At 41.8% G+C, this 26,411-nt stretch overlaps 1 protein-coding gene across 3 annotated transcripts in view; it reads left to right on the forward strand.

Annotated features, from left to right (window-relative positions):
• LOC132993959 (rho GTPase-activating protein 21-like) overlaps positions 1 to 26,411 on the forward strand; it is an 80,843-nt gene that overhangs the window by 15,586 nt on the left and 38,846 nt on the right. For 2 of the 3 annotated variants that reach the window (XM_061063975.1, XM_061063976.1), the window contains exon 1: positions 22,352 to 23,066. The exons of the other annotated variant lie outside the window; for it this stretch is intronic. In XM_061063975.1, the coding sequence (XP_060919958.1) occupies positions 22,755 to 23,066 (312 nt within the window). In that variant the 5' untranslated portion in view covers positions 22,352 to 22,754. Of the gene's footprint in view, positions 1 to 22,351; positions 23,067 to 26,411 lie in introns of those variants that run through there. 3 annotated transcript variants of the gene reach the window in all.

Raw genomic sequence — 26,411 nt, forward strand, 5'->3', positions numbered from 1 at the left:
AGAGAGTGAGGCGGGAAAAGGGGAGGGACAGCGAGTCATAAAACCTCCAAATCAGTCCTGAGCGGACATCTGAACTGAAATCCGCCTCGTGGTTGCATATTCGCCTGTGCAGCAGATACTCTCGATCAGAAAATCCTGTATGCAGTGATCACTGACAAGCTTATCGTTTCAGCACAAAACGTCCGAACCCTGATAGTGCCCTTTCCTACTCCTTGTAGACTTATCTCAGACATGAAATCAATCAGTCTAAAGGATTGGCTCCACTACCTTGATATCTTTGTGTCGTCCAAATAGAGGCTATGGTGTCCTATGCTTGACTTATCTGAAAATCTCTGTCTATATTAGGAACTGACTTATCTATATGTACATTTTCTGGTACTTTTAGTAGTACATCTAGTCAGAAGAGCCTGAATATTCTGCCTAATGTCCGCAGTTTAGTTCTTTCTGCATGATCAGTGTTGCATTTCATTACAGCAGAGCACTTAATGAAGACGTTTTCAGTAAACTTCGATGTATTCACTTTGGAAGACATTTGTTTTCTAAACCTAAATCTGGGTAAGGAGAAAAGGACATGATATGAGACATGTGTTGTATAAGTGAGTTACGTACTGAGGCATTAACCCATGAAGTAGTAATACCTCCCACTGAGACAGGTTAATGTTTAAACACAGAGGGCAGTTCTGAGCTTCATGACACAGATTATTCGGACCATTCTGAACCTCTGACATATGATGACAGGATTGTTTTAAGTGGGTGGGGGTTTGATTTAGTGCATTAGTAAGTCAGAGTGTTTTATGAGTGTTGTTACACAGGGATAAAACTAGAGAAAAAAATATAATTACAAAAAACTATCAGAAGTTATCAGAATGTCACAGCTTGTACTTAATAAACTTAATTTAAAGTTGTTTTAGTTTTAACTCTACCTCAGAAATAGATCATATTTGATCCACTGCCACAAAGAAATGCAAGACATCCGTCTGGCTACTATTGCTGTGTCATTGTAACTGCATACAGCTGCAGAGTACGAGGTTTTCTTCACTGTGGACTCAGAGCATCTCTGCCTGTAGTCATAAATTTGAGCTGTGCTGTAGTCCTCAGCAGTTTGGCGAGGTTTTGTAGTGAAAGCAACGTGAACAGAATGCTGATTCACCTCATGCTGCCACACTAACCCCCACTCCCCCTCCCCACGCAGGCACACACACAGACATAATCCCTCCGACATATGTGCTCAGTGCTGCTGTAAACATACCTATGTGGGCGTTTTTGTATTCTGTATTTTTTCCACAGAAATTGTTTTTTTTTTGTTCAACTGCCTAGAAATGTCAATTGCAAATGAGTTATGAGTATTCATGCAAACTCTGGCATGCTTGCATCTTTTAATTTCATACTGATTTTTAAGTAGCACACGTTGTCAGTGTCAAATAAACAAATACAAATTGTGAACATGCTTGTTAAGGCTTTCCAGCTGAATCAAGCTGGAGAGAAAGTATCTCGAGGCTTGGCTAAGCAAAACCGTGAAAAACACGTCGTCCTTGGAGTGTCACCTTGGCACCATAGAAACAGATGGCACAGAAAGAAGCCATTTCTTCTATGATAAAAGCAAGAAAGCCAAAGAAAGAAAAAGAGAGAGTGTGAAGGTGCTGGATGCTGCTGAGGCTCAGATGATGAAAAACCGCCTCGGAAAAAGATGCAGCTCTCTTTGGTGCAATGCAGGCAGGGCGGGGAGGAGCATTATCTGTGGGTGGAGCTGCATGTGCACGTGAGGAGCATGTGTGACTGTGTTTGTAAGAAGGTGTTTTGTTTTCGTCTGTAAGTGCTTACACATTGGCTCTTTGGCCCAGCCATCCTCCTCACTTTTGATTATCTCGTAGTGAGGTTGTAACTATCGCCGGCGCGCTGGTTGACAAGTGGTTGCTGTGATGATTTTATGTTTAAAGCATGTGTTTGTTTTCTCATCATTTCAATCCCACTGTGGTGCACGGTGGACATCTAAACTCGATCAACCTACCGAGAGGAGTTACGTCATGAAGGAGAGTCAGAGAGTGGAACAGAGGGGGGGAGGTATAATCCCTCTGCAGAGCCCTGACAGAGAATCCATAGATCACTGGTGTGTGTCGGTCACCCTCTCTATACACTAACCCTCTGCGCCTGCTATCAGAGGCAGCAGAGCTAACACTTCACATTCTGCTTTAGCTTACATAAAGAGATTAACTCCAAGTGAGTACTTTGCTTGCAGTGTGTTATTAAAAACCTGAATTCTGAACTAATTTCTCCCTCTGTGCTTCCAGCTCTTCCATAAAACAACAAGCTAGGCATATTTTCCTGCTGTCCTCACACAGCCCCAAGGCATTGAAGCAAACGGGCCGTTAATTGGCTGACTGTTCAGTGCCAGTCAGAGCTTTCAATCGGCTTGTGGAGCTGGTCGATAAAATCATCTCTATCGGGGATTGGGATAAAAACATTTTTAGATAACTTCCAAAAAAAGCTTCAGACTTTGACCTCAATATGGATGGTTCCTCGAGCAGTAAATCTTAAAACAGGCAATGGTGAACTACTTGTACAAACCGCCATACACGCTCACTTATCACTGCAAATCATTGTTTTAGCTGCTAAAAAAAACTGTGTACGTTTTCTGTAGGATAAAAAAAGAAGTTTTGAAAGGGACTGTGGAAGTGAGCTACTGGTCTCTTTCTAAGGTGAGGAAATATTTGCCATAAAGAGGTAACCTTTTGTTAACTATGTGGAATAAAGAGGCAGCTTGGCTTGTAGCCCCCAACCCAACAGCACTTGTCTCCCATAAAGAATTGGAGAAACAGGCTTTCTTAACCTGAAACTGCCAAAGTCATTCTTTTATCAGCATGTTATTACAGTGTTATTAGAATTATGCCCCCAGTTTGAAACGGGTTAAAGATGAACACTGAAAAGAGCCTAACCCCAAAACAAACTAGCTAATGTTTCCCCGCAGCTCGGCTAGCAGCCCCCATATACATGACGGCTTTATTTAATGTTTTTAGAGGTTTGAAACATCTTTACTTTCAAAAGAAAGAATACAGCCTTAAAATGGTTTACTGCAGTGCATGTCAATAAACATAAAAGTTTAACCAATTATCTACTTGAATTGTGCAGGGTCTTTGTCAATGTCAGACTTATTCACAAACTTGCAACATTTGTCTTTTACAGAGCTAACTATTAATATGGATCAAAGTGGATATAGAATTGTGAGTCATATTTTGTTTAGCATATTGAACTGTCCTGTTTGCACAGCAGTGCAGGCCTCATTGCAGCTATACAGACAGCTTAATGATGCCGTCTGCCCTGTATCAGTCAGTCTGCACATGTCGCTTTGTTCTCATGCTGATGAATCTACACCACATTTGCATTCAGAGCACCTCCACCTCCAAAGGTCCTCTGACAGCCCTGCAGAGATAGGCTGAGCCCTGATTTACTAATCAACAGTGATGAATTGCAAGAAAAACCAATCTGACAGTGTCACATGAGAGGTCATCAAAGGAAAGTGGAGCCAAATTTGCTATTTTTGCAGGACTGCCTGCATCCCTGCCCAACTAAAGAAATCCATTTCGATTCCATTGTCTGTCTTTCTAACACAAATGACATCCATCTGTTCCTCTTTTACTGTTTTTCTTTGGCTTGTATTGTTAAGGGGCCTGGGCCTGCATGCCAGAGAGAATGGCTCACCAGTTGACTGAGTGTTTACTGTGGAGATGGCAAAAGCAGTGGACGCTCCCTCTCTGTTGTACTGAAGGATGATTAGAAAACCATACAATGAAGCCGGACAAAAGAAATGCGGGTGTCAAGACAAATATAGAAGGTGATTCTGATATGAGAAGTATTAATCCTTAAGATGATTGTGCTGTAATGTCCAGTAAGAAAAAGCAACAATAATGGACTTTGGATGGAGGGAAAGAGGAAGAGATGAGGAGTATGAGGTCTTTATTGTTTCCAGCTGGGCCTGGGTGTGGTCATCATGGCCTGGAGACCTGCTGTGTTCAGCTCTGCTCCGAGTCCTCCATCACAGTCAGTGACCTGTCTGCCAAATGGCTTCTTTCTGTGTTATTTTGTGTCTGCATATGGTGCTGCACATGTTCGATTTTAATGATCATTTAGCATTTGTTGTTGTTGGATATTATGATCTCATTTTGGAAAATTTAAATAAAAGGGTATCTTTGCAAATTAGTGTGTGCTTTGATACAAATCAGTTCCTACAGGAATCAAGTTTGTTCTGTTTCCATTCCAGGATGAGCCGTTGAAAATGGAGGAAATCAAGCAAGTGGAATATCTGTCTACAGGCTATAAATCTAATTGGTCGCTGCTCAATTCTTTTTTTTTGTTTGCTGTGGCTACAGTCAGTTTTTGCCATTTTGACGTTTTATTCTCTGCTGAGGGTCAGCTGAGGTAGTGACAGGGGCGTAGCTTTGTCAGCGCTTCCTGTCTAGCCTGGCACAAATCCACATTGACATCAGTTGTCTCTTTATATGACGGGGAGACAAATCACTACCAAAACTTTAACACGAAAAAGGAAAAATATAAAAATATATCCTCGTTTTGGGTATAAAAGTTTACAGGAAAGTAACAAACACCTGCAAATGAATCAGAGAGACATTACCGGTATTGGGTTGCACTAAATGCTGAGTATAATTGAACACAGTTTACAAATGAGGCGGAAAATGCTACGAAGATGTCCAAACAGTTACGGGAAGAAAACAGCCAGCCAGATGGACTGAAAGAACTCCGTTAGTTTTAATGCCAGTTACCATGGCTTGAATTGGCTTCTGTTAGCCAAACTAAATTATAAATCATGGATTTAATTACACAACAAGATGCTACATTTCAAATGTTTTAATTTGGATCTCAGTGATGGATAGAGTTTGACAATAGGGAGGGAGGGTGGTCAGGATTTAGTTTTTGGCATGTATAGATACTCTTAAGTGTCTCTGACAGACATGTAGCCACAGCGCTTATAAAAAAAAGGCCGCTCTAAACCAAAGTATTCGGCCTTTACCGCACAATCCTCCTCAGGCTGACTTTCGGTGCAGCACTCGTTCGTGTGGTTTTTCCTCGTCTCTCATCGCATCATTATTCAATTAAGCAGTAAAACACATGTTAAGCTCAACATTAACCGCACGGGAGGATCCCCTATTGAGACGAGAGCAGTAAAGATGAACCGTGTAGTCTCGTATCATGCTCCATCTGCAGCGATTAGACTCTCGGCCTGGTTCCCATTTGGATCTCCAGTGGACGAGGGTGATGCCTCACAATGGATGCACCTTGTAAATACCTTCTGGTTTGGAGTGAGAGACAGCGTAGTGCAAGGTTTCCAGGTCTGGGGTTGATGAAGCACATACGGGTACCAGAGCCAGGGAGAAAAGGTTTAGGTGGAAGAAACATTTAGCTCCTGCTAGTTGTGATTACTATAGCGGCTGATGGTTATAACCCTGAGCACTATATCTGCATTAGTCTTTGTCTGTATGTAGAGGCTAATGGGGTCAATAAATAGTTGGGTAAAGAGCTGTGATTCAGGTGCAGAGATGCTCCCATCCACTCATCCCATCAGTCCCAGTGGGAGCATCAATCAACCAAGCTCCGGGGCTTTTTTTTTCTTCTCTGATTTGATTGATTGCTAACGACTCGCACTAATGGACATGTGGCTGCAAACACACATCTGATGTGAAAAGCCACAAATGGATGCATGCACACACCACCAGCAGCCATGAGTATCACATCCACACATTGCAGAAATTCACACACCTCTCAGACACACTTATTCCGGGCCTTTCCACAGTCTCAGCATTCCTCTGGCTGTATCTCACCGACAGCCCCAACTGCTTTTAATCAGTCGGGTCACGAGGCACTCCAGATGGGCCTCAGCGTTGGGTGGGTCTGCCGTGGACGTGCTGGTGGAGTAGGAGGAGGGGGGCTCGTAATAGTCAACATATTTGTGCCGCCCCCCCCCCCCCCCCCCCCTCCCCTCCATCCCTCAACATCCCGTCCTGTATTGCGTCACCCTCCTCAGAGACCCGTGCTGGACAGCTCGAGCTACATTGGCTCTGCTGTATTGGGCGCATGCTTTTTTTTGAGGCTCCTCTCACTTTTCCAGCATTTTACTAGCTAACATTTTCCATCATCACACTGCATGCTCCAAATGTTTTGAAAAGAGCACTGTGTGCTTTTGGAGAGCGTCTTTGCAGGATGTTCTTTAACAGTTTGAGGAGATGAAGGTGTTCATATAATTTTTTTATTTTTTCCCCTAAGATCGGGCAACTAACGACTATTTTGATCATTGACAAGTCACCGATTATTGAAACAATTAATCAAGTAATCGGATGATGTTTTGCTTATTAACTATCAGCATTTAAATGTAACGTTACTCTTTCACACTAAAAATCTTCATTCAGCCATACTTTTAAACATAACTAGTGTGAATGTAAGACTGATGATTTTGTTTGAATCAGTAGCGTGGTTACTATAATAACAGGGTCAGAGTTTTCTATGGAAAGAGAAAGAGATGAAAAGGAGAGAAAAAGATAAAGCGGTCTCAGGGACAGGTTTTTGCAGATTCTGTCAGAGATTGCAAAATGTAAGAAATCTGTTAGAGTTGTTCCAGCGGCCAGTACCTGTCTCTTCATACATTAACCTGGAAACGTTCTTTCACTTACTGCATTGGAACATCTCTACGTCCTGCATATCTTAAAGAAAAGCTTACATTGTCAAAAGGGGAGGGAGTTGTGGAAGAAGAAGGTGTTATTGTATCAGAGTCCAGAAAAGGAAAGTCCAATTGGTCCAAAAGATCAGCAGTCAAAGCTGGACAGTGATAGCAAGATATTGTTGGCAGGTGTGATAGTCTTAAACTGTCTTGTAGCCATACCAACACAGACAAAGCTCATAAAGAGTAATTTAATCCCTTCAGTTGTTTATCTACAGTCTTAGCTGGTCTTTGTCAGCATGTCATTATACAGTCTCGTGCCTTGATTCCCTCCTTGTTCAGTCTTGCTTTGACAGTGTTTACGACCGTAACCTGGATACTGTAGTAATAATCTCCCCTTTCCACTTTCCCCTCGTCACCTCTGCTTAGGGTCTCACGTTACACGGGCTGACTTCGCCTCATTCTCATCGCAAGCTGGTTCAGTTAATACTCGCAGGGAGCGCTCCCTGGGTTAAGGTCACAACACATCCGCGCTAACGGAAACGTCTGGGATGGTCTGACTTTTTCTTTTTTTTTTTTGAGTGGAATGTGATCAAAAGATAGTACTGAGTTGTTCCTCAAGCTCGTGTCCAGCTGAGAGGTTCCTGTCCCATACTGACAATGTGACTGTGGGCCAAAATGTGGCTCTTATTGGCGGCCTATGATGCTCCATCTGATTGAAGAAAAAGGAAGATAATTATCAGTTTTACAGTAGGTATGAAGTGGTCATCAACCTGACAAGTGGCAGAAGTAAAATTCACAACTCCCAAAAGGGTACAGGTGGGCATTATAACCTCAGATTCTTATCATGTTTTTTTTCTTCTTAGCGTTGTCATAACTTAAAACACCAGCTATGTTTTAAAAATAAAATTAGACTAAAAGATGTTGCCTTGCGGAAAGATTTTGTGGCAGAATCAACCTATTGGTGTAATTATAAAAGGTAGTCAAAGTGATGTTTTTTGATTGCAAACTTATCACCAACATTAGATTTGGCAGCGTATTAACTGCAATGAAAGCCTCATGCAGCAGAGCAAGTATATAGACTGACTGCTGCCACTATTCCTGACTGGATGCTGGAACAGTTCTGTCAATGGGATTGACTGAGTGAGGTTTGCTCAGTTTAGCAGCTGATCTCAGCTCTCCTAAAAGGATTAAAGTGCTTTTACCTAGAAGCTATACACCAGGCTATCCATTGATGGCTGCTACTGTCTGTGAATGTACTACTGCCAAGCTGTCATTCATTCACAAGCACTCTGGTCTACATACTTGACTTGTCCTTGCCAATTTAGACTGGAAGAGTGCTGAACTAATGAGCTCTGGATTTAGTGAACCTTGCTTATTATCTCTCTTTGCCTCCTCACACTTTCCCTTTGCGAGCCAGTTAATCATGACTAGTTGACCTGTCATCGTTATCAAGTCCTCTTACTGCCGGTACTTTGCAAGTTAATGGCCACTTTAAGCACGTTCTACAGTAGTGAATAGAATATGAACTGAGCCCCAACGACATATTTCATTGCCTAAAAAACTTTTATGGGTGTACATGTTTAAAGATAGAAAGATGAAAGCCGTGTCAAGGGATGCTAACCCTGAACCAGGCATAAAAACAGAAGATAGGGCTGCACATGTAGTGGCAGAAAAGCTGCAGGTTTCTGTAATAAAATGGTTATTTGCTGAGCCTGCAGACTCACACACACACACACACACACACACACACACACACACACACACACACACACACCTGGTCTGAGTCAGTGCAACAGTGCTTACATAAAAGACAGCAGCTTCATCCATCCATGTCTCCAGTGAGAGGAAATGTGTCTTGTCTGCCGTTACTCACATGTAACCCTGCGACTCACCTTTGGCCCTAACCTTGACACCTAATTCCATTTTACTTGTCAGTGAGAGCTCAGGGTGTGTGTGTGTGTTTGTGTGCGTGTGCGCAAATGGATGTGTCTTTACTCATTATAAACAAGAAGTTGCCATGTGGAAGTTCTCTCTGTTTCCAGTAAAAAAAAAAACAACAACTTCTTTCCCGTCAACAGATTACAGATTTAATGCTTAATCAGTTGCTCTAGCTCAGCCCCACGACCATCTCTGACTTCTTTTCCAACATGACACACGCTCACACAAACACACACACACTCCTGCCCCTCCTCCCGCCCCTCAGGAGCAAGTGGCAGTCAGTGGAGTCTGCTGGTGAAGCCATCTGGTCCTCAATCTGGAGTTGTGGAACCAGCAGCAGCAGCCCTTTCTCTCTCCCTCTCGCTGTAGACTCGTCCACATCCCAGTACAAACAGTCTCTGCTGAGTCACAGATTGACTACTTTTGTTAAGCCACTGCACCTGATAAGTCTGTATTTCAGGGGAGCTCTAAGTCTGTGCAAAGTTTCAGATTAGTGCAGAGATCATTCTGTTCTTTAATGGCTTTAAAGGTGACTTTAGGTGTCCTCAGTTTGTTTGTGTCTGATGAAGGCTCTTTCTTTAGGGATCATCATTTGTTTATCTCTGTGTGTTTTGCATTGTTTGCATGTTCTGCATGTGGCCCTTTAATATTAATGACATCTGCAAGTTGTGTTGGCTTTTAAAGGACAAGAAGTAAAGCAGGGGGGAAACATCATAACACCATAAAGAATTAAATATTCCACTCTTCTGCCTGCAGTTATTTAAAATATTCAGGATGTTGGTATAAGAAATGTTGTTTCCACCACTTCTGGGACAAAATCTATTGTGGTAGTGCAAATGATGCACTTCAGCTATTGTCATGTATTAAATATAAGGCATATGTCGGTGTCATGGCAGCAGGAAGTATCATGTCCTTGGGTCTCTTTTAAATGTTATATCTGTGTCTTTTTCTAAGCTGTAACCTGTCACAGGTTTGATAACAGTGATTTAGTAAAAGAATTGAAACTCCAAACTGGTCAGAAAGGTTTGATCAAGAGGACAAACTTCCTTATATGCTAAAATATCTCACACTTACAGTAACCTAACTGTTGAGTATGTGAATAAGTTTGCACCATCTTATTAATATTCATTTTTTAAGTCTCAAATAGAAAAAAAAAACATCATAAGAAAAAACATGCAAAGCCAACAAAACTCACTCACTTAAAATGTGTTCTCTGTGATAATACACGACTAAAACATGAGACGGAGAAACGTCACACACAAGAAAGCGGATCAATTTAGTTCAGATGACGAGCAATGTGTTGGGGAGTAAAGTCTAAATAGGAAGGCATCTTATTTCCCTCTTTATGGCATACAAACCTAAATCTGACTTTTCTGCTCTTGAAACATCAAGCTTTCTAAATGAGCAGTTTTAGTGACATTAACATACATTAACGTACACTATAAACCAGCTCAGTGTTCAAAGCTAACTCTTTGTATTAAAGGCCAGAACTGAAGTCCAAAAGTTTTACTGCCGAGTAGTTTTTGGCTGCCCTTGATGTCAGACACCTACCTGATGTTCTGTTATTGGATCCAGCTGAGTAACAGTCTGAGTGAGTGAGCAGAACCTTTTAATAACATTTATGTTAACTCAAATATACACACACGGATGGGAATGTTTTGAACTGTAGTTGTTATTGAACTGCATCCTAACAGGATATTGTTCAGTGGCTTGTTGCACCAGCTCTGTGTAAGCTTGTAATGTCGACACTAAACCCAATATGGAAAACAGTCAGTTTGTTACTTAAGCTGTGCATACATTATAGCTGTTGTGTAAGTGACTGTGGCTTTGTAAGTAAGGGTTAAAGGTCAGGTTTAAGGAGACTTTACAATTTAAAATGTATGGATATTTAAGTGATTGCAAGAATTAAAATTGAGGTGTGGTGCATGTATGATGGTAACAGTCTTTTATATCCAAATTGATATTTTTTATAGAAGAAGATATACAGCCCTCTTTGTCTTCAGATCTACCCTTGATGCCAAAATGATTCTGTTTTCACCCTGGAGCGGTTAAGTGAAGGGGGTGTGTGTGACGGGAAAATTAAAACGCTTATTATTGAGTGTTTCCTATAAACACTTACTCATCATTTACCCCCAAGATTAAGGAAAACCGAGAGAGACAAACACACTCTGACACGGAGCAGCGATTCGTCACTTTTTGCGGCTTCGGGGTCTCTGCCCCCCCCTGGACAAACATGGGAGGAAAACATTCCAGTGAATAATGGCTGAGCTGCTCCACGCTGCATGGGAGAGAGGTGCAGAGCTAAATAGTCTTTTCTTTACCTCATCTGGCCGAGGTCCTCGTTACATAACTGGGTTTTGTTGTAAAGACATTCAGAGAACGGACTTAAGGAAAGCAGGTACTCTTGTGTACATGCTGCTTGAGTAAACAGCCCTGAAAGAATGCTTTGATGCACTTTGATATTAGCCTCTACTGAATGAAACGAGACGGTGGTTTTCAGTCAAGAGGATGTAACACGTCTGTCAGTACATCACATCTGTCTGGCTCCTTGTTAACGGACTTCAAACAGCATAAAACCCCAGAATTCTTTCCACCGAGTGACGTTAGCGCTCAGCTGAAAGACGACATTCTTCCCTCTTCGGCTTTCACAGGACGTTTCTGTTCGGTCGGTCACACCTGCCCCGCCTTGAATAAATCCCATTTCTGTCTGTCTGTGTGTCTGTTTGTCTGCAGGTCATATGAACTCTCTTGAACCCCACCCGCTGGCTGACGTTAGCAACAGTTACGCAGCTTCCAAACCATTTAAAAACTGGGAGAGACATCTTGTCCTTTGGGGCCTTTGGATTATCTGTGCTCCCATTTCCATCCACATTCACTTCCTTATCTTACTCTTTGCTTTTGGCAACACTTGCCTTTGAAACACACTGACCCGTAGCTCCCCCCCCCCCCCCCCGTATTCCCAGCTTCTTAATGCCTTTTCTTGTATCCTCATCTTTGTTTAGTCATCATGTAACCCAAAGACCCAGCCCGAGATATATCTGCACTAACCTCAGTGAGAAGAACCAGCTGACATCAGAGAGCAGCTCAGACGAGACATAAAAAAAAAAACTTCTCTGATTAAAGTCATGCAGATCTTCAGAATTACTCGGGCCATAAATCAGACCTGCATCCTCTGTGAGATGTTGCCAGCTGAGCTCAGGAGGAACGCCTCTCCCTGCAGCTAAAGACATGTCAATACTTTTATTCAATAAAGCCCAAATGAAGCTGAGTGCTGGGCTTATGTAGTTTTGGTTTTCTCAGGCCATGACTTGTTTTGTTTTTTGTTTTTTTCAATAGAGTAGCAACTAGGGTTTATTTCCATCTACATGAAGTAAGCATTTCTCACTATGCTTGCTTCAAACTGAGTAAAACAGTTCTCTATTGGTTTGATTGGAAGATTTTCTGTCACTTGTTTGGTGGATAGTGTGGTGTAACAAAGGGATTAAATTCCTTGTGAGGATTGTTGACTGTTTTTAATGAATTGATCAGCTGTTAGGTCTGTACAGTTTTAGAATCAAGTTAAAAAAAAAGTCAAACAGTGTTGGTTCAAGAAACCTGAGATGATGTTAACAAATGGTCAAACCCCATAGAGGTTGAGTTTACTGGCTTATCGGCGTAAATGATATTGTGTCAGAGGCTGGCATTTTATTTAAACTAAAAGAAAAAAATTGTGCATTTAGAATTAACCATTAAAAACACACTGGTGATTTGTTACCATTTTCTTTTAGCTTCAGTCCATTCATCAATGTTGTTTTTTATTTTCTTTGGAAACACTTTTGCTAATGTGCTGAGCTGGATCTAAAGCGTACAATATCTGTGGTTTTCCGGCCTTAATGCACACTCACCAGCGTAGTCCATTTGATGATTTACTACATGACGTCACTCAGTGAGTGTCTGGGCGTGCACGTCGTCAGCGTTCTTAATTAATGAAGCGGCTGCGGCAAAACTCTGAGGGCTGATGAAGTGCAGAAAAGCTTGCTGCCAGAGGGGGGAAGAGCAGAAGACACACCCATGTCGAGAGAAAGGAGGAGGGTAGATCTACAGTTCTGTATGTGCCCAGGCTCAGGTCAAGCTCCAAGGTGTTTTCCAGGGACCTTCATGTCTCTCAGAGACACAACGGGCATCCATAATGACTCAATTTTTCATGAACTCTTCCTCTTATTTTTCTGTCTGTTTCTCTCATTTTCTCTCCTCACACTCCCTCCCTCCTTCTGGATCATAATAGTGGTGTAATTTACAGCTCTTGGTCAGCCCCCGGCTCTGTGTGCGTGTGTGTGTGTGTTTATGTGTTATTGAAAGGGCGTGTCCCTCAGCCCTCATCAGTGTTGGATCCAGTGCAGAGCTCCTCTCTCTTCATAACTAACACCAGATCTGTCCCATACCAAATCTGTTAAAACTCCACTGAATGCCATTACAACAACGCAATGGCATTAGTATGACCGAATAAAATGTGTTTCAGAGTTAATGCATGCACGTTTTTTCAAATAAAATCCAGCATATCCATAAAAAACTAGAGCATGCAAACCCTGTGGTATCCAACAAACAGCCAAAACCCAACTATATAATATATTTTTAATGATTTAAAAAACAGATAAGTGCAGCAGATGATCACACTTAAGAAGCAGGACCACGCAAATTCTTTCACTTTTACTTGAAAAAGTGCACAAACTTGAACATAAAAGTAGCATTTGATTAATTCTCTAACATAAATTATTGTTTCATCAGTAAAGAAAAGATGAAAAGTCACATAAAAGTGACAAAAAAAAGGTTAAACAGTGGTGGTACAATGTTGCCTGCACCTCCTCTGCAGAGCTGTATCTCTGCCCTCTTTCATGTGGTGTGATTCTCTACAGTTATAATTACAATCAAAAGAATTACAGCTGCTGTGTTGGCTGCAGTGTTGAGCAACATGAACACATGCTGCAGCTGCTGCACGTGAGAAAAGTAAACATGACAGAGCCAGACATGGAAAAGGAGTTCATATCAAGATGAATATTTCATACTCCATTACGTTGTAAGGAGTATTTTTGGAAAAGCATCTCGGCAGTCGCTTATCAATTTTAAATGGACGTCGTGAATATTTCACCAGACGACCAGAATAGCCGGGCAGGACGCAGGAAGATGACATGTTTGGTGTTTCCTGATGCAGTCAAGAGATGTTTTCACACTTCTTCTCGGTTTGAGCTTATCTGGAGGCCTGATGAGGATTTTTTTTTTATGATTGATCTCTGGAATTTTCAATAACAGAAGAATTGTTTACAGCTTTAATGTAGAGTTAAAACAAAGTACATCACAGCAATTAATACTGGCATAATGTAGACACATTGACTGGTGAATGCATGTCAGACATTAATTTAACCAGTCTGGTTTACTTTTCATTACACTGCTCTGTTTGCATTGATTAAAAAAAAAGAAATGACCTGGACTATTTTAATCCCTTTATATTGAACAAACATCTTAATAAATGAGTTGTCATTATGCAGATTGCTATCTGTTCTCTCTCCATGTGTGCTGTCACCTCTCACAGTGTGATTATGCACCCGTCAGACGCGTGTCTCGAGTAGCTGGACCCTCCACCCCTCGAGCCTCCCTCTTGAGTCTGCAGCAGTCCAACCTCAAACCTCAGCCCAGGGCATTCCTGGATCATTTTACACCACATCTATATGGGCTCTTTATGAAGCACATGTTGGCTAACGACACTGTCACACGTTCTTAAAGGAGCCTTTCAGACTTCTGGAAAGCTTGAGTGACTTTCGTTTACATTCAGGGTGGACGGGTTCGTCTATATGTTCTATTCTGGCGTCTGAGCAGCTCCGCGTCTTGAATTGGGTGTTTGTCTCTGTTTCTGATTGATGAAGTTTATGTGAACTTTCCAGACTTGGGCGGTTAAAGGTGTTGGGTTTGGTTCCGGATGAAACAGTGCTGTCTTATGAAGGTGAATCCTGCTTGACTCAGGGTTTTTTTTTTTCAGCCTCTGGAATCACGTTAACACATAAGCCCTGTGTCTGACGTGTTAAATCTGACCCATTCATGAAGACCGCTCTCGCAGGTTAATCCCTGGTCACTCACGCAACACCTGCTACTGCTGCTGCAGCTGAGTCCGCTGCTAAACCTGGCCTGATATAAATACTCTGTACCTGCTACAGGGACTTCTTAATTACAAAGTGGATGGTGGACTGCTTACATTGAAAATAGCACTCATAGCGGGAAATGTGGACAAGATGGGAGACATTATAATATGTTTATTAATTTCAAAGAAAAACACAACGGCCTACACTTTAAATATGGAAAGCTGTAAATTAAAGGGATTGAAGTTGGTAAAGGGATTAAAGGCGGCAACTGGAAATAACATTTGTTTTTATTCCTAATTTTCTGTTGTCTATTATCCTAATTGATTTAAATGGAAGAGATCAAAATCTTGTTAAAACTTCTGCAATTGTAAGCAAAACTTAAACATTATATGAAGCCTTTTATGGCCCAGTAGGGAGCTCCTCAAAGTGTGCAACATTTCTCTGTGTAATGTCACTTGAGCCTATAACACATCTCTGTAGCCTCCACTCAATATCTGCTTGAGGCTAGCTGCACAAGGCTAATCACGCGGTTTACATCATCACACACCAGAACTGAGTCTTATTTCTTCCTTGTGTCTGTCAGTGTTATAAAAGTATACTGTGTGAAATATCATGGAAGGAAACATGAAAACTAGGACTTTGTAGAGCCCATAAGGTTGGGTTTTCAAACTGTTTTTTTTTGTTCAGTTCAGTTCAAACCCAATTATATGAGTTCAACCATCATACAAGATAATTATAATAATGCTGTTTTGTCAACTTGAAAATTCCCAACATATGCACTTTGGGAATTGCACCATTTTTCTAACTATTTTCATACATTGTGCGTACAGAGGATGTTATAGGCAGGTCAGCTGATGCATGTTGACTCCCCGGTGTTGACCTCAAACACATGGCCTATCACACACCGCTGTGTCTGTCTGACAGGTGTTTAACTGTGTCTTCATTAACGCTTCCTGATCTGATCTAAAGCTCTCTCTAGTCTCCCCTCCTCTGAACCACATTTCTCTCCCTGAGGGAAACTATCTGAGCTTAGAGAATAGATCCAATCATTAACCATCGACAGAGGGGTTGTTTTGTTTTTTTGATTCAAAAAGTGTTCAAGTTGGGGTTGGGGTTGGGGTTGGGGCAGGCTGTCATCAGAAACGTATTTTCTCCTCTTTTTTTTTGCTTTCTGAGAGCAGCTGCTGAGGAGTGAATGAGCCGGCTACTGAATGCTTGATTGGCACAGGGGTTTGTCTGGGAGTGTCAAGGGACTTCTGGAGACAATTGTCCGAATCAAGCAGTGCTCCTTCACCAGGGAGTCTTGCTAATACGCTGAGCTCATGCAAACCCCCCTGTGGGCTCAGGCTTTTTGTCTTCCTGGTAAGTTTTGGGGTGAATGTACAACCTAAAACCTCTCCATTCTGCAGCTACAGCTCCTCTGTCTTGAGGGAAATCCCCTTTCTCGAAGCTGTTGTGTTTCTTCTCTGCTTCGCACAGATGGTCTCCATAGCAAACTGTGAAGTTTGATAGTTGTTTTTGCCAATGGAAGAGAAGAGATGCTTGGGCTCATAAATTTGACTGGGCAGAACTCACAGAGAGAGAAACCGGTTGGAGTTGTTGCGTCATGACGTGTGTTTGAGTTGGATTCTTAAAATGAAAGGAAAACTGGTGCCAACTTCCTCTTCACAACAAAAGCATGCATGAGAAAAGACAGGCGTTTTATTTTTAGTGGACCTTTATATGAGGAATTTTTCTTGATCCCTAAAAAATGTAACAACGTCCATGCTGACATCTTTATTGTTTTGGTTATGACACCTGTCCAAATCCAAAATATTTAATTCATGACCTTATTCAGCAGAGAAATGCAGCAAATCCTTACACTCGAGGTGGGTTAAACCTTGAAACTTGGGTGGAGCGGAGACAAATTGCACACAAATCAATAGACATACTATCATCTTTTAAGTTAACATGGCAAACTATGTCTAAAAGTCCAACTTGTTCTCTCTTTGAGCTCTGTTTTTGTTCTCCTCCACCACCTCCTCTCTGTTTCTTTGGCGTCTAAATGCTCCACTTTGTTCACCAGCTGCTCTTCAACAGCGACAATCTGCTTTTCAGTTCGGAACAGGGTTTTTTTTTTGTGGGTTTCTATGAAAACAGCCGTCTGCCATGGCTAACAACGACACAAAAAGACTGGTGAGGATGAAAAGTAAGGTTTTAGGACAGAGCTTACAGACCTGAGATTCACAATGAAGACGACGCTGGGGGTAGCTGCAGATTTGGCAAATAATCCTCTGTAGGGTCATAATTGTTTTCCAATGTCTGGTTAATTAAAGATAACTTAATTTCTTGGGGCCAATTTCACAGTGGCCTGGTTAGTTTGCAAGCCCCTTGTACAGAGGCTGTAGTCCTTGAAGTGGGCGGGCCCAGGTTCAAATCTGACCTGTGGCGTCGTTCCTGCATGTCATCCCTCACTCGCTCTCTCCCCAATTTCTGAATCTAGAAACTGTCCTACATGTCCAGTCCAATAAAGGCAAAAAGCCCCAAAATAAATATTTAAAACAATATTTAATTTCTTTTAACAAAGTGAAAACTTGTTTTGTGTTGCTGTTGCATATTTTCCCTTTTGGACATGCAGCTTTTTTCACATTTTGATTCATCTTGCATTGCCTTGTTGGACTGTTTATAATATCCTCAGGTGCAAACAGCTTCTCTCACTCACTTTGTTTTTTTTTGTCTCATTTACAGTATAGTTTCTTTCCTACCCTCCAGAAAAGAAATCCTGGCTCTGTATGTGCACACCCTCCCCTCCTCTTGGTGCATTGGCAGAGGACGGTGTTGTTAAATTATATTACAGGCCCTCACATTCAGTACCTGACTCTATTATTGCCTCCCACACTCGCACTGAGGCACTTATCTGAGCCTGAAACAAGATCAATCCGCCCCTGTATCTGCCCTATCAGCCTGCTACCTCCCCAGGGTCGTCGATTGTGGGCTTCATTCCCCTCCGGATCCCCCCTGAGGCCCAAATGAAGCAGCGCATTATGGGTGTGCAGTGGTGTGGGCGCGCAGTCTGTTGCTCGGCCCTCATTAGCCGGTCCTTTGTTACAGTAAGCCATACCTCGCGGAGCCCAGATGCAGCGTGTCCAGATTAGATCTTACACCCGACAGGAGTCCTAAAAAGCCACCCCGAATCGAGCCTAATCCTCCTGCAAGACTTTCCCCTTTCTTCTCCGTCTCTGTACCACACACAGACAAACACACACACATAAACTTGGTCACACAAGTGCACCGGTCGGAGACTTCAGCATTGTAGTTTTTGGAGCCCTGTCGGTGCCTTGTGTCTTTAATCCCCGTCCAGAGATCCTGTCAGCTGCTTACAGACCACGGCCTCTTTTCTCTTTGTTACACAAATCTGAGCTGCAGATAATCATCTAATAGATCCAGGACTCCGAGATTTGAGTGGATTGAAATGAAACCGCATCATCAAACAACCTGGTTTCCATCGTGTTGTATTCTCCAGAAATGTAAACATCTGAAACAAGTTTAACATCTCAGGGAGCACAACTTTGGCAAAATTTAGGCTTTTTTGAGTTAGGACTTAAATGTTTTTTTCTGCTGTGAGAAGTGTTGGAGTTCTTTTAAAGTAACTTTGAAAGACAGAGCAGCAAATTTGTCTTGTACCAAATAAACAGACTTGACCTGACCGACCAAAAATCCAAATGTAATTTCATCTTAAAGACCCGTCCTTGGTCTTTAAAACAACACGATTCTGAGAAAAGCTCGTGGATTTCTCCATCCTTGTCTTAATTTCACCACAGCAGCAGTCTGGATGTTGGTTTTGGCTCGGCGTGTCATGTTGTGTGAAGCCACAAGGCCATTTGCAGAATTATCAGCAGGGGGACTCCAAGACAAAGTTTCACTGTGTAGGGTCCAAAGTTGCGGAGAGAGAAACAAAAACTAGTTAATGTTGCAACACATATACGTGAGTAAAAATCAACCTAGCTGGTATCGCTGCACTCCGCACGCACTGTTAGAATTTCACACATTTCCGGCCATCCTTAGGTAAATTGTTTGTACAGCAGTTTTATTTGCTGTTGCTTCTTTTCCTGCTTACAATTTACACCTCTGTGTAAACTTGTAAACTTCTTCAAAGGCTGGTGAGAGCTGTGGTCACTGTTGTTTGTTTGAACTCGGCCATTGTCCCTTTATTCCCTGTTTTTCTGTTTTATATGACAGGAATACATTTTTGGTTTTGTGTAGTAATACAAGCGGAATATGCAATTGGAAGACATTTGAACAATTAATCTAGCAGTAGAGAGGACATGTATGTTATTAATTGACAATGTAGAATCAGGCCCCTTCCACAGCTGTCATCTCAAGTGTCCCACACGTTTCATTTTGCAGACTTTTTATTAATTTGTTGAATTATAAAGATGGACGATGCATCTCCACTTCTACGCATTGTCCATAAGTGAAGCCAAATTACCTCCCAACAGGCAATAACATATTGCGCATTTGACTTTTGTTAAAGGTTGTAGTTTTTACTGGCAGACCTTTGTTTACATAATTTAAGGGTATTCAGTCTATTCCAGTAAATGTAGCGTTTGTTAATATCAGCTTTTTCAGGTTTTTACTCTTTCCATGACACTTTTTCCATGACACATCTCTTTATTTACAGAAATTGATGAATATTTCAGAACTTGACTCTTCTGCTTACTTTTTCCTGCAACTGCAACACCTCAGATGACATGACTCATCCTTAAAGCTACATCGATTCTGCACACACATTTAAACAAATATCCTCAAAAGTAAAACAAACCCAGCACAGCGTAATTCAAAACACACACATACATTAACTCTGATAAAGTCTGTCAAATCTGAAGGAGTAAGATCATCCCGTCCTATTTCCTCTCCGCTCACTATTTCGTAGACCTTCATGACACACAGATCTATACATAAACACACACAAACTTGACATCGCATGAGTGTCTACAGAGAAAACTCAGGCCAGTCGTCGACATTGTTGTGGTCAGCCTTGTTGCTACAACAACGACATAATATTTCTCGCCGCCATGACTCGTTTTTGTGTCAGCACCATGCCATCAAATCCATTTCCTCTCCAACAGGAATTCCATTCAGGGATCTTTTTTTTTTCTTATCATGTGTTTTCGATTTAAAGGAATGTAGAGACATATATGAAGAGGTCTGAAACCATATACCAGCCTGAAATGTATTAGTGGAGGTATGACTGAGTACTTTTTGGTTGGAAATTGAACCTCTTATTGCAGCGTTGGCTTGGAAGTCTTTGTTAAAATGGAAATAACATGCTATTTTCAAAAAAGTAGACAACAACATGATGAAATGGTACAGTCGTTTAAAAAAAAAATACTTGGGAATGGGAGACTTAATCCTTGTTTTGGCTTCCCCAACTCGAGTGTGTCAGCTGGCTGTTTGGCGACTTCTATTTCTGCCGTCTTTTCCGCACAGAATACCACACGCTATATTAAGCCCAGCGAATGTGGTAACAAGATGCCCATAACAAAATGCCGAGAGGAAACATTCCTCGGCTGGGTTCCTGATGTTGTTTTCACAGTCGCCTGTTGCCGCGTCGGATGGCGAACATCCCGCTGAATCAAAATAGACCGGTGTTTATGTTTTTCACCATTTTAGTTGAGCAACTTCACAAACCATAGGGGCTTTCGACGGACCAGTTAGAAGTGGAAGTCAACCAGTTACCATTATGGTTTTGAGTCCACCCATGAATAATTCACTTCAAATCCAATGTTCATGTATGTTATGAATGTGCAGGTCACACACTTGAAAGGAAATGATACATTTATTTAACCAGGCAGCTTTATCCCTTTTATGTCTCAAGGTTAAGACCCATAGTTTGATAGTTTAGTTCAAAAGTTGTGTTTGCCCTTTAAGTTTCAGAGTTGTCAGTCAATAAGCAATCATTTTTCAGTCAATTTTGTACAGCAATCGATCCTACATTAAACATGGAGCCTCATCACACATCAAAAGTAAGAACATTTATGGGCCTTCAAATCCTGTGGTTGGCGATTGAAATATCAGCTTAACTCGTAAAGTATTATCAATCAATCTTTCAAACTTAATAAGGTGGAAAACCTTTTAAAGTAGAAAAAAAAACATATTTTTACCCTTAGGTAAATAAGCAAAACACACCTTGAAAACACTCTAAAATAAGAATATGAGATTAAGCCTCAGTGCAGACTTACTCACCATTAAGTGAGTCCTGATGTTGCTGTTAGCGCAGCACAAAATGCTCCAGAGAGGCCTGAAATAAAAATGTGATTAAATATTAAATGGATGTTTTGGCCTCCCTGTCTCTCACAGGAGAGATGGACTAAAAGGTAGATGGCCTGATTCCATCCTGCTCCTTGCGCTCTCACTGCTTTCCATAGATGTAAACACAGGTGCTTAGTCTCTTGAGTAGTTTGTTTACCTCCGAGGATTAAATAAGTATATCCTTGGCCTGTGGCATCATGGCCGCCCTGTTACATAACATTGCAAAACCAGTGCAAAGAGCAGGTCATGGAGTTGAGATTTACATGTTTGTTAGGTTCTAACACTAAGTAGATTGTCATGGTGAGGGAGAGGGGGTGGTTCACTGTCATGTTCATAGTGAGGAAGAACGTTACAGGACATTGTGTCTCAATTTCTTCCAGTTTACCATGTTGACTTTGTCGCACAGTCAGCGTATTTTTTAAACTATTGGAGCTTATTATGTTACTTTATGGCATTGTTGTAAACTTACTGTAAATGCTATACACAAAATCTGGTTGAAATGTCTTTTCTTTTCCTGGAAACCATGGGGCGGAGCTAAGCGCTGACATTAGTTACAAAGAACAAAAAACAGCCTTGAAGTGAAAAAAAGAGCTGTGTTTTGGCCCGTTTAGTTACATTGAAGGATCTTTTTACTGCCAGTTTGGATACAAGGAAGTATGTAAGTGACCATGCAGGACTCATGTTTGTTTTTAAGATAGATTTGAAAAGTGTCTGTCTCCCAAAAAGGATGTATTCCTCTATATAGAAAACTCTTTTAAATGTTGCAAAACCCTATGCATCACATGTTCAACTTATTGCTGTCCTTTTTGACCAAAACTTCTGCCACACATAGATCACTTCTTTGTAGTCTCCAGATGAGCTGCAGGCGTGCAGAGGTGGGCGGGTCAGCGGTACATTTTTGTGCCTTATAGATTTCACAAAGCACATATGCTTCCTTATCTGCATTAGCCCTTCTTGACTTCCTCAACTGGCTGAGAAAACAATCCAAGTCATTCCTGTGTGTCATGGCAGATGGACACTCTGTGCTGCTTTTGTGGCCCCAAAAGCATTTTGTATGGCGCTTCCTTTTTCCCTTACCTGTGACTTGCGTGCGTCTTGAATCTACCTTAAATTTGTTGTCATGATTTATTGATCGGCCTTTACACGTGAGTCTGTTACTTAAAACTTTGAAAGGTTGGTAGCAGAGGAGGAGAGTTAGAGAGAGAGAGGGATGGAGGAGACAGGAAAGAGGCTGCCTGGTGTGTGTGTGTGTGTGTGTGCATACTTCAGAGGGAGAGTTTTGTGTGGTGAGTGGGTGGGTGCGTCAGTCCGTCGGTCGGCCCGGGCTCTCTGCATTGCACTCAGCCTGCTGCGCTCTCTCTTCTCGGCTGAGTGGAAACATCATGTGTCTGTGGGACGCCAGGAGGAACAGCCCTGTTTCTCCACACTGAGGCCAGATTTGAGGAAGGACTTGAGGGAGGAAAGAAGCTGAAATGACCTTGGATTAGGAGTAAATTATCAAGGGGAGAATAGAACTAAAGGCGCAGAAGCTTGAGCATTTTTAAGGATCTGTATGGTAATTAAATCTCACCACCTCAAATCCTGTTATTCCATTGGGGGAACACCCGTGTTTCTCCACTCTTGGATTTGAAGATTGTTCTTGCATTTGGAGTAGACTATCTAGCGGAAACAAGGAACCAATACACAAAGTACCCAGTTCATTTGGAAGGATATATTCTGGGATTTTATCCCAAATCAAACCTGGATATGCAATGCTGGCCCAGAAGAACGGGCTTCCTCCGGGCTGTAAACCGGTCCCTCTGAAGGATCGACCGGACCTGCGGGATGTGGACGTGACCGCAGAAGGGTGTTGCTCCCTCTCTCCCTCCCCATCGTCAGGAGGTTGTCCCTGGGCTCGGCTGGCTGGCGTGGACGGCTGCCTGTCGGAGCCGTACTGTCTTTGGTTCCAGCTTTTAGCCCGAGCTTATTGGGGAGAGGTGGAACTGGGGCTGACGAGTCCCAACCGTAGCGTGTCCTGGGCTCGGCTCAGGGAAGCTTCCAGGAGGAATTGTGTCCGATCCAGGGTAAGGAAAGATGGAAACGCATCTTTGTGATTTGACAGTTGTGTTCCAGTTTTGAGGCGTTTAGGGGAAACACCGTCTGGCTGAAATATGTGCTCAGCATTATCAGTGTCTGGCAGAGGTGTATAGGTTTACATAGGAAGCCTCTGAGAGGGGAGGAGAGGTGAGGGGCGGCTGCACTTTGTTGTGCTGTCTGAGGAATTTTGTGTGCGTCATCCTACTCTCCAGCGGCAGGGTAATCCTGTTTCACTGACCGATATCTGGTGTAACCTGTGTCTGTTTGGGTTTAGGTTTCGTTTATTGTTGGTGGTTTCACATCGACACTTGGCTGTCGGAGAAAGTTACTGTTTATTTTCCAGCTGTGCATACATCTACAGCACTTACAGAGGGCTCTAAAGCTGAATGGCATGAAGTCATCCTTCAATGATGGGCTGAAGTAGGGAGTCGCAGGCGTATTTTCCAATGTTATAGTGAAGGATTGTGACTAAGGTTAAAGTTTGTGGTCAAAGAGGGAGAGAAGTTTGGAAAGAAAATGCATGAAGGAGTGGAAGAGGTAGATCTATGAGGTCAGCCTACCCGAGTGACTCCCCTACTTAAAAAAAACCAACTAAAAACTGAAAATGTAAGGAGAGTCCAGACATGATGCCATTCAAATGTCTCATCTTATATTCACAAAGAAAGCAGGGATAAGCATGCAAATGCACCAAACCCCAGGCCATGGCACCATATGGCAGCACGCTGATCAAACCCTTAGCGTAGACATAATGGTGTGGACTGCTTTAATGAACAGATTGCATGAATAAATTGACTGTCAAGTACTTGTGTGAGCTTGTTAGGAGCAGATTTACAGTGTTTTATCTTTTTTTGATATGATTGAGTTATAGTAGGAATCACCAAAAGGTCCAATATTATGATACTATCACAATATTTTAGTCAGTCATAATCTGTATGGTTATAATATGCTTCATAAATACACAGAAAATTGAGGAAAAATAAAATGCTACTATAACCATATTGATCCCTCCAGTAGAGATCTAGAGAAAGATAGAATATGCATGATGTGAGTACCTCAGGCATGGTGCATTAGCGCTAGATAGCTTAGCTATTGCATAATCCAACATTAAACTTTTAACATAAAAACCCAACAAATAGCCCAGTTGAACCATCAGCGCTCCTCTCCCAGCTCCACTGTGGACTGTGGCTCAGTTCCAGCTCCTCGCCGTTGGGTATTGCTCATGATCTCACCAGTCAAACCATTAAGCCCACACCCATCCCGCTCTCTGGAGGCTCCGACATCTGCTGCTCCCAGACTGAGCCTGAGGAGAAGGAGGAGAGGTGTTCTGATGGAGAGGGGCGACCAGGGAGGAGGTCTTTGTTTTGGATCCACACCTCAGATGTATTTTGGTAGAAGAAGAGCCCATGGAGAGAGCCGAGTTCAGACTGAGACTCTTGGCAGGCTCTTGTAGCCTCCAGTCGCTGTGGTGGTGTTAGCAATAACCGCTAACGCACGCCCTGTGGTGCAGCGGTTCTGCTCCATCGTTAGCCTGATGATGGATGTGGCAGAAGTCTAACTGCTAAGACAGCTCATAGCTGCAGGAGAGGTCAGAGTGTTTGTAAACGACGGTGCACAGTATGAAGTTCTTGTGATTAGGAAATACAGAATATTTGAGCCTTTTGCTGTACGTTAAGTTAAATCTTAGATGTATGATTCTTTTAAATGCTCTCGGTAAAAAAAAAAACATTAGAACAAAAATGAATTCAAAAACCCTTAAAAAAGGTATTTTTAACTTGCATCATTTATAACAATATGCTCTCATATAGAAAATGTGGTTTCTTCACTTCTTCTATTGCAGTAAACTGAATGTCTTTGGGTGTTGGATGGGAAACATTGTAGATCATTTGCTGTTGTTTAATTTTAATTGCCCATTGTGACATCTTCATAATGATCATTTATAATGAGCTGTATATTCTTATGCTTGTTAGTTGGACCATAACGAAACAACTGTTGGACTCAGGGAAACCATGACAGTACCGCCTTTTTATTCACTATACCACCAAAACCAGCTGTGCTGCATTTCTTGTGTATTTGAGTTTTCTTCTTATTTTGTGTTACTTGGTGTTTATGCTCCTCTGCTATACGCTCTTATGGACCGTTTAAAAGTTTTAAAAAGAATTTGATTTAATCTTTAACTATTCTTCCGCTACATTTTTGGATTTAACAAGTTATCGACTAAATATTTCCTCAGTCCTACGTCGTAATATTGAGCTTTTCATCACCGTAGGATAGGATAACATACAGTTTATTATTATACTTTTTAAATCCCTGAGGGGAAATTCAATTTTTTCTCTCTGTTGTTGAAACATGCTTTACACACACATGCACAACATGTTCCTATGGACATGCACCAATGGAAAGATATCGATTTAGGTTCTGCTCATGAAAGAGCGCCCGAGCAGTAAGGGGTTCAGGGCCCTGCTTAAGGGCTCAGGAAGTGAACTGGCACCTCTCCAGCTACCAGCCCAACTCCCAGACTGGATCTATAATATAATATGAAACATACAGGATCTTATATGTGACCATCCTCTACATCCATGTGTATCACTGTGTTTTATAAGGTGTCATCTCCAGTAAAACAGGCTCTTGAACGTAGCTCCGAGTGACTCACTGCATTTCCAGCTTAGCTACAGTTGCCATTTGAGACCGATTCAGTGTAAACACATTTTTTTCCTCATAAGCAGCTTTTTGTTACAGAACATTTAAAATCAAAGTTGTGCAGCTGTGATGTGGAGCATGTGTTGTGTTATGTAGGCATAACTGTAATGTTACACAAGCCGAGAGCATCGCCAGCATTTAAAGGGTTGTTTTTATCCCTTGTGTTAGTCACAGTAGGAATGTAGAAGATAAGTCTGTCATCATGCAAACACGCCAAACAGCCCAGAAAAGCCCCGAACGTGCAATAACTGAAGCCACATGTATGTTTGTGTGGAGCTCTGGGCAGAACAAGTGTGGCTTTAATAACAATCACGCTTATGTTGACAGATATGATTGTCAATGTCAAGTACAAGTTAGGTATGAAGTATTTCACTGCAGTTTGAAACTTTTTGCTGCATTTTCTTAAACTGTGTATGACGTTTTAAATAAGGGAATATCCTGAGCTTTTTTCATGCGTGAACTAAAAGTACATAAAGAGTCCAGAAAAATCCATAAAATAAACAAGTGAAATAGTTATATAATCACCTGACAAATGAATTCAGGGGATATGACCTCCTATAAGTAAAGTAGTTTTGTGTGGTTTGAATGTTAGTAAGAATCATTTGACTATCGTGTTTGTGTCGACAGACGAAGAA

Source organism: Labrus mixtus, chromosome 19 (genome assembly GCF_963584025.1).
Source record: "Labrus mixtus chromosome 19, fLabMix1.1, whole genome shotgun sequence".
Lineage (NCBI taxonomy): Eukaryota > Metazoa > Chordata > Actinopteri > Labriformes > Labridae > Labrus > Labrus mixtus.